The following is a 20,183-nucleotide window of genomic DNA, read 5'->3' as shown; positions in this document are numbered from 1 at the left end:
TGCCAGTGATTAGAAACAGAAGTGGAAAGAAGAGAATTCCGGTGTCCTCAGAAGGGATGGGGCGCGTGGTTGAGGCTGGCCGCCTGAGGGGGACCTCCTGGTCCCGTTTCCTGGTCTGCCCTGGCAGCCTCCGCTCTCACACCATCCTCCACCGGTGCCTGGGTGATGCTGAGCATTGTGAGGAGAAAGGCCACTAACTGCGTAACTGCTGCCGCCCCAACTCGCCCTCAGCCTTCCCATCATTCCAGACCTGGGAAACGCCCAGGCCACAGACTGTCTCATCTCTAAAAGGCCCCTGGCTCTTGGCAAGGCTGCCCAGAGCGCCTCCTCACCCGCCTGGTCAACTCCACCATGATCCTCTGGGCTCAACTCTGTCACCTGGTGTCAGGAGCAACCTGGGTCAGAACACCACTGTTTCTGCAGCTCTGTTGTCTCAGCTGCAAAATGCAAATGGTCACATTTGCCTTGATTACCTGGAAGGGATGTGGAGGGTCGAGCTAGACAGTGGCCGGAAGGGCAGGCTATGGAGGCTAAGGCTCAGAAATAATAAAGGAGGTAATAAGAGCAATAACTGACATGGACGGAGTAGTTGCTACATGTCAAGCAGTACACTGGGAACCACACATACATCCTCTTATCTGATCTCACAGCAGCCCTGGAACTTCTTACAGCAGCCCTGGGAACTGCCTCAAGGCATGTATACGGCCAGAGGAGCTGGACATGGAGCAGTGGGGGTGGTGAGCTGTACAGACTCTGGACTGGACAGACGTGGGTTTGAAACCTGGCCCAGCCTCTCATCTTCTCTGGGACCCTGTTCTTTAACTTCTCTGGACACTCTCTCTAACTCCTTCCAGCTTCGTTGTCCTTATCTACAAGTTGGAGACGTGACATTGCCTACTTCATGGGGTTTTCATACAAGCCAACATGGGTTAAGCACTCAGCACTCTGTCTGGCTAAGTGAATACTAGCAATTATGATTAATTGTACACTCATTTAACAGATTGGAAAGCAAAGGCTTAGAGAGGTTAGGTAACTTGTTCAGGGTCACATGGGTGGTAAGTGCTGAAGTTTGAACCTTGGTCTGTTGGACTTCAGAGCCGAAGCTCCTAACCTTTGCTTACTGGATTGGGAGTCAGGACATATGGATTCTAACTCTGCAAACCCACAGCGTGACTTGGCCCAAGTCCTTTCCCATTTCTGGGCCTCAGAGTAAAGTGAGGGGGCTCAACCAGGTGGTCCCTAAGATCTGTGAATCTATGCAGATTACACCTACACAAACTACCCTTGCAAATACACATCTAGTTTGTTTTTTTTTTAAATCTTTTAGAATAACAGCCATTAGTTAATTTGGAAGTCTCTGGATCAATGGAGAATAGAGAGTTGAGGGCACTTTCAGAAAAGATTTCCTCGGCATGCTGGAGGTACCAAGAGAGCCTGGGTGTTAGCCTTAGACTGGGGCCAGGGCCAACTCCTACTTCTTGCTGCCACAAGAATAGGAAAGTAGAGCATGGAGGTAGCCCTATCCTGAGCCTCTTATCAATTCAGACTTGTCCATTCACCACCCACACATTCATCCATCTGCCTACTCATCCATTTACTCACCTATCAACCATCCTTCCATCCATCTTCCATCTGTCCGTCCATCCCTCTCCCTACCTAGTCCCCACCTCACTGATTACATGTCCATATATTTATTCACCAGTCAATTCACGTACCTCACCCACCCAACTAGTACTTCCCAAGAGCCTATGCTGGAGGGAGCGGAGATAACTCAGCTGTGTCTCAGAGCACACAGCCTGCAATCAGACCACATGAAGACACAGAAGAATCCGCACCCTCCTACAGGGGGTAACAGCCTTGGCCAGCATCTGTTTCCCAGGCCAGGCTTATTTCCCAGTCAAGGCTGGTGGATATTGTGGGGACACTGTGCACCTTTCCTGTCCATCTCCTCTTGGATGGTAAAGATGTACCACATCGAGATTTCCCAGCCTGGTCTGGAGGGTGGGTGGACTTCCACTTTGGACCGACCAGCGCATGATGCTTCTCAAAATTCCTCTAGGACTACAAGGACAGGTCCTGCGAGCCCAGGGCCTGGGACTGCAGGGGCAGGTCCTCTCCATATGGCTGACAGTCCTGGCTGTGAATCCGGCCCTCTGGGTTCCAGGCCTTCCTTCCTGAGACCAACCAGTACTAAAGATGCTGCGTGACTGCTTTCAAGGACCAAGAACCTAATCTGGGCACCCTCCTCAACAGCTGGTTTTAGGGTATCTGTAAGTTGGCTTTGCCACCAACTTTGAGCAAAACCCTTTCTTCTGTAACCTCAATGTCTCTGCTGTCTATTCACTTATTGATTAGCCCCTGCATGGCTACAAATGGCTGATTTTACTGCTAACCGCAACAAAGAATGCTAATCACCCTGAGTGCTGAATATGTGCTAAGCACTTTCCACTTAGTAACTCATTTCATCCTCACAATACTCCTATCGTTTCCCCTAGGAAACTGAGGCACAGAGAGGCTTAGTAACTTGTTCACAGTCACACAGCTAGTGAGGGATTTGAACCCAGGCTGTCTGCTCCAGGGTGTGGGCTTTAACCACCATCCATTCATGCTAGGCACCTCTGCTGTCCCTTCCACACTGATGGCTGTCAGCTCATAGAAAGGAGAACTGCCAGGGTTCTTTCAAGGGAGCTCCAGAAAGAGAGGTGCAAGGGTTCCAGGATGCCAGGCTTCAAGGCACAGAAGGGGACACTGGTGCTTGAGAGGTCAGAGACTTGGTCTATTTACAAACCAAGAATCCCAGTTCCCAGGTCCCTGAGCCCGCTCCAGCCCTGGCAGTTACTACCCCTTTCCCCCAGGTGGACTGGAGGACCCCTGTTCTTAAAGCCGCTGGACACCGTCTAGTTAACCACATCTGGAAATGAACTGTGGCTCTGCCACTGGGACTGTGAAACACTGCCTAATAGAGGCTTCTTGCTGCAGAGATGTTCCGTGGCCCCTCCTGGCAGATCCCAGAACTCCTTTTTTAACTGTAATTGCATAACATACATCTTCATCCAAGCCCATCTTGCAGGGCTCTGCCCACACAGCCGCCCCCACCACCCGAAGCCTGCTCTGGGAATTGCCCCGTTCCCTTCTCTGCATCGTCTTCAGGACGAGATCATTAACGGCATCTTGGTTATTTTAGGAAGGCCTGAGGAACAGAAGAAAGCCTCGCCCCACCTCCCTTGATTCCCAGATCGGGGCTGGGAGCTGGGGGGAGGGGTGGAAGGAGACAAAAACGCCTTCATCTCTGGCATCCCCTCCTCCTACCCCCCGCCCCCGCCCCCAGCATCCTCTATCACCCATCTGCACGCTTTCTCCCGACCTACTTTCTCCTCCTGTCAGGGCTGCCTCCCCAGCCCTCCTGCAGCTCTGGGCTGAGGGGGCAGCTGCTCGGCCACAGTGGATGGGACAGTTCTTGCAGCTCCAGTGTCTGGAGGCAGAATCTGCCTCCCTCCAGCAAACCGCCCCCAGCCCTCGGCCCTTGGCCGCTGACTCATGCTCTGGCACTCTGCAACCCAGTCTGATCCCAAAGGTTCAGGCTGGCTCAGGGGCAGAAGGAGGGGTCAGGGCCAGGGCACATCGGCAGGGCAGGCAGAAAAGCTCAGCTGTCCTCCCAGATGCTCGCTCTGCAGGAATGTCCTGCATCTGGGGGCCGACAGAGCTCTGGATGGACCGGTCTGTATTTCTCTTCACGCAAATGTTGGTTAATTACAAAACAGCAACCTGTGCTTCTGAACCAAACAGGGATTCTAGCATGATGACTCTAGGTGGCTGAGACAGGAATATGAGTGTTTTTTTCTTATTAAAACTAGTAATGCCCCTACGAATAACTACACTGTCGCTGGTGGTAGGCTGTGTAAATGGCCACAGTGAGTCCCCTCTCCAAATCCATGACCTTTGCCATGTGACTTTGAAGTCCCTCCCATTAGAGATGGGCTCTGTTTCCCTGCTCCTTGAATCTGGACAGGCCTCTTGACGTGTGTTGGCCCATAGTACGCGGCAAAATGACGTGAAGTGCCCAGCCGAGCCTGCTGGAGGAGGAGGGACCACACAGAGCAGAGAAGAGCTATGCCAGCTGAGGTCATCCCAGATCAGCCTACAGTCCTGCCAAGATCAGCAGAGCTGTGCACGTGACCCAGGGCGGATGCGCGAGGGACTGCGTCTGCCAGCTGAGCCCAGCCTGAGCTCCCGGCTCACAGAACTGTGAGCTAAAGACACAGCTTGCTTTTAAGCCACTACATTTTGGAGTCATTATATAGCAGAAACTAACTAATAAAAAGATATTTTTTTTTGTAGGGAGGGAAATGATAGGATCTAAAAAACACAATTAACAGTAATCTTCCCCCGCCCCCCACCCCCAGCCATGGGTGGCTCAGATGGTAATGAATCTGCTTGTAATGCAGGAGACCTGGCTTTGATCCCTGGCTCAGGAAGAGCCCCTGAAGAAGGCAATGGCTACCCACTCCAGCATTCTTGTCTGGAGAATCCCATGGACTGAAGAGCCTGGCGGGTTAACAGTCCATGGGACCACAAAAAGTCAGACACCGCTGAGTGACTAACACTTTCACTTTTGGGGCTTCTCAGACGGTGTTAGTGGCAAAGAACTTGCCTACCAACGTCGGAGACGTGAGAGATGTGGGTTTGATCCCTGGGTCAGGAAGATCCCCTGGAGGAGGGCATGGCAACCCACTCCAGCATTCTTGCCTGGAGAATCCCATGGACTGAAGAGCCTGGCAGGCTACAGTCCATAGCGTTGCAAAGAGTCAGACACGACTAGAGTGACTTAGCACGCACACACGCAAGCATCATAGCTGGGTCAAAGAGAAACAACTGCTTACTATCTGACCACCCAAAATACATCAGCAGGATTTAAAGTCACGAACTGCTCTGCCCCGCCAGCCAGGTGCTCCTGCATCACCCCCGGACGCCTCTCCCTCTGGCAGGGGCTGCCCCACTCACCAGGATTTTGGTGGTGTATGCGCTGTTGATGGCGATGGCATGGACCAGCAGCTCCATGGTCTTGGCGCTGATGGAGCTGGGCTCAGGGATCTCCTTGTAGTGGACGTCGCCCACGTAGGCCTGCACCACCGTCATGCGATTGGTGGTGAGGGTGCCCGTCTTGTCCGAGCAGATGGCCGTGGCATTGCCCATGGTCTCGCAGGCGTCCAGGTGGCGGACCAGGTTGTTGTCTTTCATCATTTTCTGCAGGAGGGGACAGAGGAGAGGGAACAGTGAGGAGAGGGAGCTGGGGGCTGGGGGTGAGGGCACCGTGTACACACGCAGTAAATGAGGCACAACTGCCCCTCTGCTTCACTCCCGGGCGAAGGATCTGGGTTTCAAGAGCGTCTGGCCTCTGGGTTCCTTTTTTGTGTACAGCACTTTCTCTTTCTCCTTTTAAATTACTTGAGCCATTTAAAAGAGTTGATTAGTTGACTTTATTAATTACGGATGTAGTCTGTATTCTTTATGGAAAAGATAGTGAAAAGGATGGTAAACGAAGGCTGGGTCCTCTTTGAGTACTTCAGATACTTTCCTTTCACATCCTAACAGAAATAAGTTCTTAATTTGATTGTGGGTTTTTTCTATTCCAAAGGTACCATCTTTCACTGGTGCCTGGTTTTCACGGTCACTTTGGTTTCATGAGAAGTGAAGAAGTGTAAGTTATATATGTATTAACAGACATAGGAGACTATGTGGAAAAAACAAAAATATTAGTGTCGTTTCTGAGTGACATTTATAGGAGATTGTTATTGCCTCCTTTGAAAAATCTATAGCTTCCATTTTCCTACAGTGACTATATACTATAACTTGCATAATAAAAATCACAAGTTTCTTTTAAATATAGATATGCATGAAAAAACAAGTCAGTCATAATTCTATCATCGAGCACTGAAGTATCTTACATAACAATATCTTTTCTTTTTAAATTTATAACAAAAATGAAATCCTACTCTACAATTATTAATTATCTTATATTCACCTTCTTTTCACTCCTCCCAGCATCACACTCCTAGCTTCTTCCAGGTTCTCAAGCAAATAACGCAAATAAAGTGATTCTTAAGGAACCACCACTCTTAACTGCAGGTCCTCCTGACACAGGGACCCTACTGGCAAGAACACATGTGAAAAGGCGGATTTAGCTGAAGGCTGAGTCAGATGTTCTAGTCTGAGCCTAGGAATCTAATTCCTTTTTTCTTGCTCCTCATTATAACTCTTTATAACAAGGGTAAAAAAGGAGTGCAATTAGACTAATTAAAAAAATTTTTTTTGGCTATGCGACGTGTGGGATCTTATTTCCCTGACCAAGGATTTGAACCTTCGCCCCCCGCATTGGAAGCACAGAGTCTTAACCACTGAGCTGCCAGGGAAGTCCCTAGAATAATTTTAACAGCAGGTCATGTTACTAAAAAGTGAACATTGGTAGAATTCTGTGCTCCCGCAGCTTCTCCTACCATTTGCTGCTGTTTTTTAGTTGCTAAGTCGTGTCTGATTCTTTGCGACCCCACAGACTGTAAACTACCAGGCTCCCCTGTCCACGGGATTTTCCAGGTGAGAATACTGGAGTGGGTTGTCATTTCCTTATCCAGGGTATCTTCCGAACCCAGGGATCGAACCCTGGTCCTCTGCACTGTGGGCAGATTTTTTACTATCTGAGCTACCAGGGAAGCCCATGAAATGTGCTACAAGAGTAAATTTCACATCCAGGTTTGAAGGCTGATGATGAAAAGAAATGTAAAAATCTCACCAATCATTTGTGTATGATTAAATATTACATGTTGGCTTGATAATAACTTGCACATATTAGGTTCAATAAGGTACAGTATTAAAATGATTTCCACCTGTTTCTTTCTGTTTTGTGTTTTTCATGCAGCTGCTAGGAAATTTAACATCATACATACGTCATGTCCCTATTGCACAGTGAGGATCTAAGTGTCACCTCTAATCTTTGGATGGTGGACCCTGGATAGCTCAGTGGGTAGAGCATCAGCCTTTTAATCGGAGGGCCCAGGGTTCAAGTCCTTATTCTGGCACTTGCTTTTATGGGGCTTCCCTGGTAGCTCAGCGGTAAAGAACCCACCCCCCTGCATTCTTGCCTGAGACATCCCATGGACAGAGGAGCCTGGTGGGCTGCAGCCCTTGGGGTCGCAAAGAGTCAGGCACGACTGAGTGCGCACGGCCAAGGGGTGGGCCCAGGCTCAGAAAGGGGAGAGTTTGCCTCTCTCTGGGGTGGCGGGTGGGGGCTGTACTCAGTTTATCAAGTGAGTGTATGAGTCACACTACCTAAGGCAGTGGAAGGCACAGGTGCCAGAGACACGGACTCCAGGTGCAGAGGCGACAAGGTCTGTAAGTGAGCCCCGATGCCATGTATGACCTTTAAGGGGGCCTTGAGCTCCACTGGGTGGCTGTGGGGTCCAGACTCGTAGCAGCACGAGGTCTCCATCCGCAGGCCCCCCGACCTGCCTCGTGTTCTGACCTGTTTGGGCTTTGGTTTGTGGGATGGAGTTTCTTAGAGAACCCCAAAACAAGGAGATGATAAGGACGGTGTCCATTTACACAGACCTGCCACTTCCTGGCACTGCCCTGAGAGCTCTTTTCTGTATGAAATTACATCAGCCAGCCCAGCCCAAATTCCAGCTTGGAAACTGACCATGCCCTCGGTCGGCTCTGCCAACGACTCAGAGCGAATGCCTTGTTTATAAACAGCCCTGGCCCCTGCTCTCGCAGGCACATCCTGGCCTAGGGGCCCTGGGAAACAGGAGCACAGGGCCCTGCCCATCAAGGTGGGGCCATCACTGGGCTGAGGTGAGATGAGGAGACCAGGCTGTGGGGATCTGGGGACGAGCCTGGCTTGGAAGTGCCCCCAAGAGAGTCAGACGCCTGTGCTCACGAGATGATGCCAGCCCCCACAGCCCCGTGTTTGGGCTCTGCCAATGGCCACGGGCCTGGGAGCAGGGGAACGTGGGGCTCTGTTATCAGGGTGGCACTCAGGAGCACCCCCAGGCCCAAGGCACTCCTGGGCCCACTTGCCCTTTATTGGCATCCCTGTTGGCTCAGTGGTAAAGAACCCACCTGCCAGGAGACATGAGTCCAATCCCTGGGTCGGGAAGATCCCCTGGAGTCGGAAATGGCAGCCCACTCCAGTATTCCTCCCTGGGAAATCCCATGGACGGAGGAGACAGGCGGGCTACAGTCCAGGGGGCTGCAAAGGCTTGGCCACAACGGAGCACTGAGCACGGGCCCTTTACTGAGCTGCTTTTAAGACCTCCTATTTTTAGCCCATCTCTTGAGAGGAGGGGGCTCTCCTAAAACCAGACATCCTGTTTACTTTAGGCTTCTCTCTTTCGAACTTTAGGAAGCAAACTCCAAGCTTAGTCCCACAAGTGCTGCGGCTAAGTGGGGCCTACAGCTGTGTGATGACCGCACTTCTGCCAACATTCGATGGGACGGGATGAGTGTGGGTCTGGCTTCCCTGGTGGCTCAGATGGTAAAAACTCTGCCTGCAATGCAGGAGACCCGGGTTCCATCTCCGGGTGGGGAAGACCCCCTGGAGGAGGAAATGGCTACCCACTCCAGTATTCTTGCCTGGAGAATCCCATATAGACAGAGGAGCCTGGCGGGCTACAGTTCATGGGGTCGCAAACAGTCGGACACGACTGTACAGGGAATACCTGCGTCTAATTTATTGTTTAGGGTTGAGTTGACTGTCAGTGTTTAAAAATCAGGAGAGCTTACATGAAGTCCAGCTTTCTGGCTTCTCTTAGAGAAATGTGAGTATCTGGCAACACTGGACCCCATCTCTACAAGGGGACACAGGCTGGGCTGAATAGTGGCTGTGCCCTTGGCCAGGGTGTGGCTCTCCTGGAGGCCTGTGGGTTTGGGGCTCCCGCATGCAACCTCTCTCTCAGAGCTTCCAACGTGCCCATCCTTTCTACTTAGCTCTCCTCGCAGCCCCCGGCACTGGCCCCACCAGGCGCCCCTCAGACCCCCAGCTAGGTGGCGTCAGCCGGCCTGTCCTGCTCCCCACTCCTCACCTTCACCGAGTAGGCCAGGGAGATGGTGACAGCCAGAGGGAGCCCCTCAGGCACGGCGACCACCAGCACCGTCACACCGATGATGAAGAACTTGACGAAGTACTGCACGTAGACAGGTGTGCACTCGGGGAGCCACGGCTTCTTGTTGACCACAAAGGTGTCCACGGTGAAGTAGAGCACCAGGATGATCACCGTGATGGCTGACATCACCAGGCCTGTGACATGGGGGGGAGGAAGCCTGTCAGGGGACCTCCGGGGGGACAGGGGGCCTGGCAAGGGAGATGTGGCCCCAACCAACCCTTAGCTGCAAGGGCTCTGGGGTCAGGCAGGCCCTAGCTCACATGCCAGCTCAGCTTGGTGGCCTTGGGGCAAGTGCTTGATCCTCAGAGAGCCTCAGTTTCCTCCTCTGTGCAATGGGGATGTGCATTTATTCCATGTGGTTTTATAAGCATCAGATACAATGAACGCATGTAAATTGCTGGGCACAGTGCTGGACATGCAGTAGGTGCTGAGTGAGCATGCAAATGAGGAGTGCCAGCGCTCTCACACTGCAGGACGACAGAGGGCACCACTGATCTCTGCCTTCACTCAGGCACACAGTTTTCTATTTAGGAACAGGGACACAGCAGCACAGAGACAGAGTCCCTGCTCTTGGGAAGCTGAGGTTCCAGGAGGAGGCAGACAAGAAACAAACAAACACGCCAAGAGGATAACTCCAGTGGTCACGTATGGATGTGAGAGCTGGACCATAAAGAAGGCTGAGTGCTGACTGATGCTTTCAAATTGTGGTGCTGGAGAAGACTCTTGAGAGTCCCTTGGACTGCAAGGAGGTCCAACCAGTCAATCCTACAGGAGATCAGTCCTGAATATTCATTGGAAGGACTGACGCTGAAGCTCCAATACTTTGGCCACCTGATACAATGAGCCACATCATTGGAAAAGACCCTGATGCTGGGAAAGATTGAGGGCAGGAGGAGAAGGGGGCGACAGAGGATGAGATGGTTGGATGGCATCACCGACTCAATGGACATGAGTCTGAGCAAACCCTGGGAGATGGTGAAGGACAGGGAAGCCTGGCGTGCTGCAGTCCATGGGGTCACAGAGTTGGACACAACTGAGCAACTGAACAACAACAGGGAGGGGAGGTGATGTGCCTGAGGCCACAGGCCAGGGAGGCGCTGTAGAATTAGTACCTGCACGTAGCTACCCACCCGGATCTGTCTTGCCAGCCCCATGTGCCCAACCACCCCCATCCACCTCAGTGCTGCGCGGGTGTAGCTGAAGCTGCTCACACCTGCAGCCTCTGCCAGAGGAGACTGGCGTCTCCTTGTCAAAAAGTGCCTGGCAGTACCACCCACCCCAATCTGATGGCCAATATCCAGGGGCTGACATGGGGGTCCAGAAGCCCAGCCGCCTTGCTGCAGTGCGGGTTGGACCCTGTAGAGGTATTCATGCTCCAGAGCTCCCTGTGGGATCAGGTGGAGACTGGGATTTCTCCGGAAACCTCGGCTCGGGCTGTGTCTTCCTAGCCTCTGTGGCATCCCGGACCCTTTCCAGGTCTCCCCCTGAGAGCACCCCTCCCCAAACCCTGTGCCCACACATCTCAGGCTTTGCTTGCAGGGAATCCATCCCAGGAGAGGAGCAGAAGTGGGATGTGAACCAGAAGGGTGTGGCTCTGTGCCCCGTGCCTGGCAGGGCTTGACTGAGTGGTGGAGGCGATGACCCAGGACAGGGAAGGCCATGGGATGCTTCTCACGGCTCTGCTCCCTGCCCTCCAGCACCACGCTGCCGTGGAGCCTTCCCTGTGGTGGGGACAGAGGAAATCCCCGGACCCATTGCCGCCCGCCCCCACTGCCAGCTGTGGAGTTGAAGAGCCAGCTCGAGCCCCATCTGACAGTCGCAGGGGCGGGAAGCCAAGCTCCCGGCAGCCGGGAGCTGTCACCAGGCCCCTGAGTTTAAATATAGACGGCCAAGCCTGCAATTTGCCTCTTCTCCACACTGCAGTGCCTATAATTAGAGCTGGGAGACAGCCGTGGAGGAGCAGGCAGCCAGGTGGGGAGGCCGTGGTGTTTGCCATATCTTTACCCAGGCAGGGAGGCCAAGACTGTGTCGGGCAGGCAGGGCTCACCATGCAGCCAGGCTCAGCTTTGGGGGCCAGAGCAGCCGTCATCAGTCGTCGCCTGTAGCTAGCAACTCGGTTGGGAAACCTGGCTCGTGGTGTTGCTCAGTCGTGTCTGAGTCTTTGCGACCCCATGGACTGCAGCATGCCACGTGCCCCTGTCCTTCACTACCTCCTGGAGTTTGCTCAAACTCATGCCCGTTGGGTTGGCGATGCCATCCAACCATCTCATGCTGGGGCTCAGACAAGGGGCTTCTCCCTGGGCTCCTAGCACTGCCCTCCATCTCCCCAATCTTTCCTGTGCATGGCAGCTGGGGGTGGTCATCATAGACCTCAACTCCATCCTTGCTCACACCTCCTCCAGGGCTCCCAACATCCTCAGGATAAAGCCTGCACGGCCAACTCCTACAGGGTCTGCCCACATCCAGCCACCACCCTTGCCTGTACATGTAAATAATCTCCTTTACTCCTCACAGCAACCTGTGAAGTGGGGGCTCAGTGCAGTCAGTTCAGTCGCTCAGTCGTGTCCGACTCTTTCCGACCCCATGAATCGCAGCACGCCAGGCCTCCCTGTCCATCCCCAACTCCCGGAGTTCACTCAGACTCACGTCCATCGAGTCAGTGATGCCATCCAGCCATCTCATCCTCTGTCGTCCCCTTCTCCTCCTGCCCCCAATCCCTCCCAGCATCAGAGTCTTTTCCAGTGAGTCAACTCTTCGCATGCATGACGTGGCCAAAGTACTGCAGTTTCAGCTTTAGCATCATTCCTTCCAAAGAAGTCTCAGGGCTGATCTCCTTCAGCATGGACTGGTTGGATCTCCTTGCAGTCCAAGGGACTCTCAAGAGTCTGCTCCAACCCCACAGTTCAAAAGCATCAATTCTTCGGTGCTCAGCTTTCTTCACAGTCCAACTCTCACATCCATACATGACCACTGGAAAAACCATAGCCTTGACTAGACACACCTTCGTTGGCAAAGTAATGTCTCTGCTTTTGAATATACTATCTAGGTTGGTCATAACTTTCCTTCCAAGGAGTAAGCGTCTTTTAATTTCATGGCTGCAGTCACCATCTGCAGTGATTTTTGAAGTGGGGGCTATAGGTGCCCAAGTCCACGGACCGGGAGCAGAGGTTCAGAGCTTGGTGAAGGTACTTGCTCAAGAGCTCAGAGCTGGAGTTCAATGAGAATGCAGGCAGGCTGCCCCCAGAGCCCGTGCTTCACTCTTGCACCTGTCTAAGTGCTAGCTGAGGTGCCTGCTACATCAGGACTCAGATTGGTTGCCGTGGCAGGCAAGGGTGGGTCTCATGCAAGCCCTCTCCTTGCAGATGAGGTAACCGAGGCCCAGCCAGGGGCAGGGCTCTGCCCCGTGTCCCCCGACCCCATGCCGTCCTCCAGGGCCGCATGCTCACCTGCCTTGCCGATCTGCACGGCCAGCTTGGTGAGCTTGCCCTGCAGCACCGACTTCTCCTTCTTATGCATGTTGGCCTTCTTCTTGTCGTCAGCATCTCCCCCCTCGGCACTCTTGAGGGGTTGCATCTCCATGGCGGCCGCCCCGTCCTGCTGTTTGGCTGCAGGGGGCAGATCACACACATATGTACACACACACACACACACAGACACGTGCACACACACAGACATGCACACCCACAGGTTAGCCTGCAGGGTGCGGGTGTCGGCACCCAGCCCCCTGCCCAGGGGAGCACAGTGAGACCCTCACTCCCCGGCCTGAGCCCCCCTGCATGGCCGGCACAGATTCCGTGTGATGAGGGGGTCGGCCTCTCCCTGCTGGAGACCCTGGACCCAGGGGCACAGAACCCAGCACGGAGTGACACGGCTCCACCCTGGACTTGCAGCATGAAGGGGCTGGTGGCGCCTCTGGGCCTGAACAAGTTCACCAGCCCTTCCCCAAAGGGCTCCTTGGCTTTTCTGCATCAGACAAGACAGGCTTGGGCTCTGCCCAGTTGGTCCTTGGGCCATGTTGCTGGAATATTAAGTAGTCACTAGACAGAAGGGACAAAAGCAGGCTTAAAAAGTGGAAGAGTGTGTCCTCATCCATGGGTGCCAATACCCTGCTCCTTCAGCACAGCCCTGACTGGTGGGCTTGGAGCCCGACCCCTAAGAACCAGCTTCAGGCCTTCAGCTGAAGGGGGATATAGCTCAAAGCAGGGGAGACACTGGCTTGCAGGTGGACTGTCGTGCGGACAGTGCCACTTCCTTTTGTCCTGGTACCACGAGATCACAGCTACCCTCCCACCCAGAGACATCAGGCGCCCACAGGCGTGGACATCTGCCTCTGCTGTGGCCCCTAGAACTGGCAGGGAGGGGCCGCAGGGACCAGGTTAATACAAAAGGGTTACCTTTGCTCTGGCTGGCGTCCGCATTGCCATCCTGCATTTTACCTACACGACAAAGAATTTGAACAGACGACAGAGAACAGACAACACACATCCGTCACCATGAAGACGCAACAGGGCCACGGACGTTCATGTCAGTTGGGGGCTGGGGAGGGCCGAGCTGGCTCTGCCCCTCAGTACAGGGATGCCGGGGAGGCCCCCCAGGCAAGAGCAAACCTGCGGGGGCTGCTCTCTTGATTCTCTGACGGTGCAGAGAGGGGGCTTCTGTGGGGGTTATGTTGGCCGTGAGCATTTTACAGATTAGACAGCAGCCTTTAGGGTAAAGGGACCACACAAGCAGAAGGAATGAGAGATCTCAGGCCCCCAGTGATGAATTTGGAATTTGGTTGGTGCTTTATGTGGGCTGAGAAGAGGCAAAACGAAAGAGAGAGAGAGAGAGGTTGATTCTAAAATGGGGAGGCGTTTGGTCAATGTGCTCCTTAGCTTCTGGCTCCAGGAGAGATGATTCCAGTTCCTCTTCCTCCTGGTGGTGGAGGACGAAGCCACATGGACAACCCTCCCCACCACCCTCAGCCTCACTGAGAGTGATTCAGGCAAAGGGTGTGCAGAGGCTCCCAGCAGCAGGCTCGGAGGCACCCACAGGTGTTTGTGGCCATGCCATGGCGCCCAAGGGGAAGCCACCCCACTCCACCCCTCCACTAATGTGTGTGCTCTTCACTCTAGGTTGCCTAGTTTGGGCCACAGCAGAGAGGCAAAGTTGGCTTGGTGGGAAACCCTGGGTGCCCTCTACCCCAGCTCTGTCTATCAGAGTCAGATGCTGTCTAGTACTGAGTTGGGGGCTCCCCACCCTGTAAGTGGGGCCACATGGGAGGCTGCCTCCCCAGGCTCAGCCCAGAGAGTGTGGGCTGCATTCACAGGGTGGGAGGTATTAGTGACTGCTACCTGGTAATTAGACACCTACCCCCACCTGCTGGCCCTGCAGGGATGGGGGCATCCTCCTGTCCCCTGGCTCACCCTGGGCCTTGCCCAGTGGCTCACCACCTCAGGAGGACTCAGAGAAGGTCACGGAACCCCTCACCACTCCTGGATAATCACCGTGAAGGACATCCTCATAGTTTGTGGGCCAGGCCCATACATGACCTCCATGATTTCAGCTGGTCCTCACCGCATCCCTACTGGGGCGCTCCGGGATCAAACCCACAGACAGATAAAAAGCTGCAGCTCAGGGAGGGACACCCAGCAGGGGCTCTGCCAGTTCTCTGCAGGTGAGTGGACAGCTGGCCCCAAAGTGTATGCACATTTTTGCCCCTCCTTGGGAGAAAGCAGTTACTCCTCATCCCGAGCCTGCGGTAGGGTGGGCACTGAGGTGGCACTGGTGGGACTGGGCTTCTGAAGCTGCTGTTTCAACACCAGCTAGCCCTGTGACTTCACTGCCCCCAGCTTGGCTTCCACCTTCGTAACAAGGGGTTGTCATCTTGCCTCCCGGAGCACCTAGAAGTTACCTTTTAGTGATAACCACTCGCCCAGCAGCATTTGGCAGTTTGCAAGTGACTCACGTCTTGTCAGTTTTCCTGGTACCCTGCAAGGTGGGGCGGGAGGGGCTTCCATCCCTCTCATTTTACAACGAGGAAACTGGGGCTAAGGGAGGTTCAGAGGCAGCTGTTATTTACAGGGCAACCTGATGACCCTCTGTAAACACTGTCATCCCCACATCACATCCATGTTACACTGACTGCCTCAGAGGGAAGCAGCGGCTTCCTGGGTGCCAGCTCCATACCATCTCTGCAACAGTGCTGGGCTGTTCCCATTGAGCCTCCCAGCAAAGGGTCAGTGACCTGCCCTGGGGTTGAAAGAGAAAGGCCCCCATCCCTCTCTTCTAAAATTCTTTCTGCCAGATTAAGAAACAACACAGAAGAAGGCTTCTTGGAGCTGATCAGAATGAACTACAACAGTTGTTTTTATTTTTAAACATTATTTTACTAACTGGGCTAAAAGGTACCAGAGGACTCGGCTTCAGTAGCTGGTGTGAGAGGGCACAGAGGGACCTTTGTTTGCATCGCACATTATCAGATACAATAGCCCACGTGTGCCCATTAACCAAGCTAGCAATTTCCTCTTTTATTTCCGTGGTGATCACATGGCCAGAAAAATAATCAACAATGCATGTGTTTGAGGGAGGGAGCTGTGTCCTGGGGGCACTTGGGCGCAGCTGGCCCGATTTCTTGGAAGTGAAGGCTCATTTGGGGGCTCTCCTTAGCCAAACTGGCGCTTGCCTGGCCCTGGAATGGTGGTGGGGTGCTGCTCTGGACCCCCGACCCACGGGACCTGGAAGATGGGCTGATTCAGGGGAGCTGGGATGGAGGACAGGACCCAGGATGGGGGAACGAGGTGGAGACCCAGAGGCCTCTCTGCATCAGATGCCAGATGCATTTTTGCCAAATGGATCAGTCCTCTCTGTGAACTGCAAGGGTCATGGGTGCGGAAATCCTCAACGTGGAGGGCCCATGGAGATCCCATAAACAAGCTTTGAGGAGACAGACTGCTGCTAACTAGGAGAACTGGGAGGTGTCGCTTCTCTTACCTGTGGCTATATTTGTCCCCCTGTGAAATGCAACAGTTTCAACCAAGGTGATGCTTATGAAAAGCACTGCAAAGTACCCTGTAAGTGTCCAGTGTTAAGAGCAATGTGTCACTTAAAATCGTGATTAAAAGTGATGTATTCAACAGGGCTTCCCCTGTGGCTCAGCTGGTAAAGAATCCGCCTGTAATGCAGGAGACCTGGGTTCGATGCCTGGGTTGGGAAGATCCCCGGGAGAAGGGAAAGGCTACCCACTCCAGTATTCTGGCCTGGAGAATTCCATGGACTCTGTAGTCTATGGGGTCGCAAAGAGTCGGACACGACTGAGAGACTCTCATTTCTCATTCTCATTCAGTAGTGAGATATATCAATAAATGGGTTTCCCAGGTGGCGCTGGTGGTAAAGGACCCGCCTGCCAATGCAGGAGACACAAGAGATGCGCATTCTGTCCTGGGTCAGGAAGATCCCAAGGAGGAGGGCATGGCAACCCACTCCAGTACTTTTGCCTGGAGAATCCCATGGACAGAGGAGCCTGATGGGCTGTAGTCCATGGGGTTGCAAAGAGTCAGACATGACTGAAGCGACTTAGCATGCACGCAGGTGTGTCAATAAATAGAAAATAAATAATAAAATTAAAATGGCAATTATCATGCCTCCAGAATCAATGGGACACCCCTTAGTGCTCAGTTGGAAGGGGCTTGGGGGGAGTGGAGTGAGGAGGGAGCATCCTGCCAGCTGAGTGTGTCTTCCACATCCAGGGCATCCTGACTCTGCTCAGATCAAGGAGTGGAAAGGAATGGTCCATTCTCTCACTCACAAAGCTCAGCTTAGCCCCCTCAGCCTTCAGTGCCCTCTGCCTGGAGCCTGGAGGGCGCATCAGAAGGCAGGTTTTCATTCGCTAGGTCTGGGTGGGGCCTGAGGGTCTGCATTTCTAACGAGCTCCTGAGAGATACCCAGGAGCATGTGGGCCTCCAGTCACAATTCGAGTAGCAACAGCTTAGAGCACCAGCTCCAAAGTATATTTTGGGGGTCTACCAATCCCATGACATTCAGCCAAGAAGGGTCCTGCAGCCACATCAGTCTGGGAAGCCCCGTGTGACTCTAACTCTATCCACAGCACGACAGAGGTTGTCTTTCTGCAACAAGGAGGAAACCAATTCTACCCAGTGGTTCTTAAACAGTTTTGACCACAGGATCCTTTCCTTGCAGGTGCTTCTGAAGTTTATTTATTTATGTTTTCAAGCTTTTCTTTTTGGGGGGATGTGGCCCATTTTAAAAGTCTTTATGAATCTGGAATAATACTGCTTCTGTTCTGGTTTTCTGGCCATGAGGCATGTGGGAATCTTAGCTCTCTGACCAGGGATAGGACTCGCACCTCCTGCACTGGAAGCTGAAGTCTTCACCCCTGGACCACCAGGGAAAGTCCCTACATCATTGTGAAATTTACACCAGGAAGAGCGGCACACACTTAGAGCCAGGTAGGCCTGGCTTCACGTCCCAGCTTTGCTACTGCCCAGCTCTGTGACCTTGGACTAGTGTCTTGATCTCCATGAGACTCAGTTTCCTCATTTTAAAGTGGGGACAAAAAACTGACCCATAGGGTTATCATGAGGATTAAATGAGATGCTTGCAAAGTGCCTGGTGCACAGAAAGTGGGTAAGAAATGATGTTTCCCCATCTTTTCCTACAGTTTTTCTTGGGAATACATGGACGTTTTTGGCCTGAACTGGACGTGAGGCTCCTGCCTTTTTGAGATCCACCAGTCTGGATGCGGTCCCAGCAGATTCATCATCCAGGAGGGGTGGGGGGAAGCCGGAGGTCACTTCCTGTTTCCTCCTGCCCGTCTCCCTCCCCCCACGTGGGTTTGCCTACATCATTTCTCCCCGTTAGGGCTTCTCTCGTGGCTCAGTCCGTAAAGAATCTGCCTGCCATGCAGGAGACCCGGGTCTTATCCCTAGGTTGAAAAGATCCCTTGGAGAAGGGAATGGCAATCCACTTCCACTCTTGCCTGGAAAATCTCATGGACAGAGGAGCTGGCAGACTACAGTCCATGGGGCGGCAAGAGTCGGACACGACTTAGCAACTAAAGCACCAGCACCACCCCTCCCTCACATGTGACACCTCCACGCCCCAGGCTGTCCTCTTTTCTCTTCCTGTGCCTGAAATAGACCCACACCCGAATTAGCCCTTCCTGGCCAGGTGCTGCTCATAGAGGGGTGTTGCCCAGCCCCTGACATCTGCTAGCTGCTTCCATCTTGGGTCACTTTGAACCCGAGTGGCTCAGCCAGAGGCCTGGGACAGGGGAGGGGAGGAGGAGACAGAACCACAGCTCCATGTTTTCTGGGAGTGGTGAGGAGTAAAGGACATGATGGATGCTTAGTTTCTGAGCAACGCTGGGGAAAGAAAAAGCTTTCCCTTCCCTTCAGTTCTTGGGGGCAGTGGTTTCATGGCCAAGCCGTAAAAGCTCTTAGGAGCAGACCGGGTGACTTTGTCACCTGACTTGGGGACGGGGATGGCCAGAGAAGATGGGAGGATACAGAGGTGTGAAATCTTCCAAAGGTGCGGAGGCCAGTGAATGGACTTCCTTCCTGCCTATGTGTAAGGAGGGCGAGATGCACGCTCAAGGTACAGTGGCAGCCCTTACCCCCATCGCCCATCCCCGAGAGGGCCGGTAAGAATGCAGAGACTCAGGACAGACGCTCCAGTGCAGGCGACAGCAAGAAACACCAGTCCACACCCGAGGGACAGAACTGGGCCCGAGCCCAAGCGAACCCCCTGCCCGTTCACTCCACGAAAGAAGAGAAAGACCGTCTACGAGTGGCTCAGCCATGCTACAGGGCGGGGCCCAGGAGCTGAACGCAGGCCTGGGTCCCCGTGCCTCGAGGGAATGGTTTGAGTCGAGGATGGGAGCCTGCACTGAGGACCCAGAGGCCAGCCTCAGCCTGGGTCCTGACCCCGGGCCTTCTTCCCCCAAGCCGGGACCAGGAATGTGCTTAGGAGAGGGCCACGCAGGGAGAGACGCTGCTTCCAGGGAGGGAGGGGGACCAGATCTGAAGCCAAGGTCACGTCCCTCTTCTGGGCTCCCCTGGGGGTCAAGGGCCCAATGGTGACCACCGCCGGTGGGAACGGAGCTGGGTGCCCGGGGGTGGCTTCTCTCTTAAGCACCTGCCCTGTGTGTGAGAGGACGGCCGTCCCCGAGCTGCCCATGCACATCCAAGTCTGGGCCATCCCGAACAGGGAGAGGAAAGCCCAGAGCTGGGGGCGGGGAGGCGCCCATCGCCCGAGACAGGGAGCTCGCCGGGGGCGGGGTGGGAGACGTACCATTGACTAGGCTGGTATTTGCACTATCTGCAGCATTTGAACCTGCCGCACCATCGGCCGCTGTGGGGGTGGGAGGGATGAAAAATGCAGTGGTCAAAATGGAGGAAAGCAACAGCGCAGACGGCAGCAACAGTAGATGGGAAGCGACGTGCGGGGAGTGGCGTGACTGTGGTCGGAAGCACACATCGGTGCGGAAATCAGGAAACTCAAATCTGGGGGTGGGGTGGAATGTCCCCATGGAGATGACACACAAGGTGGTGGGGAGAAACTCAGACATGGAGGGTCTTTGAAATAAAACACGGAGGATGATCAACGTGGGTAGGTGGGATGGTCGGTGTGAGGGCTGGACCCAGGCATCCCGTTGGCCCAACCAACAGGGCAGGTCTCTCTGTCAGTGAGGCTTCTATGAAGGTGGGGGGGGGCCGGCGCTGGCTGACCATCAGGGCCAGAGGGACCCATGGCCAGGAGTCGATTCAACGCGGGGTGCAGTCATAGCACCGGCCGTTCTGAATGGGCGCTTTTTGCAACAGTTGCTATGTCCTGGAAGGACAGCTGTTCACGGCAGTGACCTCGGATTCGTGCCTTTGACTCAGGTCACTGCCCATGGCCAACTCCTCCTTTCCTGACTGACGCTCAAAAGGCTGCCTTGGTCTTGCCCATAGGAGAGGCCCCACGACTTAAAAGATGACATCAGGCATGTTGCATCTTGTGCACAAGACCGAGAGGGTACTAGTGAGA

At 53.9% G+C, this 20,183-nt stretch overlaps 1 protein-coding gene across 4 annotated transcripts in view; it reads right to left on the bottom strand.

Moving 5' to 3' along the window:
- The window catches only part of ATP2B2 (ATPase plasma membrane Ca2+ transporting 2), a 196,087-nt gene that overhangs the window by 46,874 nt on the left and 129,030 nt on the right, over positions 1-20,183 (bottom strand). For 3 of the 4 annotated variants that reach the window (XM_040246768.1, XM_040246765.1, XM_040246766.1), the window contains exons 8-12: positions 19,446-19,505; positions 13,550-13,591; positions 12,602-12,760; positions 9,075-9,289; positions 5,002-5,244 (exon numbers count right to left, since the gene is read on the bottom strand). In XM_040246768.1, coding sequence (XP_040102702.1) covers positions 5,002-5,244; positions 9,075-9,289; positions 12,602-12,760; positions 13,550-13,591; positions 19,446-19,505 — 719 coding nt within the window. The remainder of the gene's footprint in view (positions 1-5,001; positions 5,245-9,074; positions 9,290-12,601; positions 12,761-13,549; positions 13,592-19,445; positions 19,506-20,183) is intronic. The other variant, XM_040246767.1, reaches the window with a different exon arrangement.

This window comes from Oryx dammah, unplaced genomic scaffold (genome assembly GCF_014754425.2).
Source record: "Oryx dammah isolate SB20612 unplaced genomic scaffold, SCBI_Odam_1.1 HiC_scaffold_9, whole genome shotgun sequence".
NCBI lineage: Eukaryota > Metazoa > Chordata > Mammalia > Artiodactyla > Bovidae > Oryx > Oryx dammah.
This window is presented reverse-complemented; position numbering and strand designations above follow the sequence as displayed.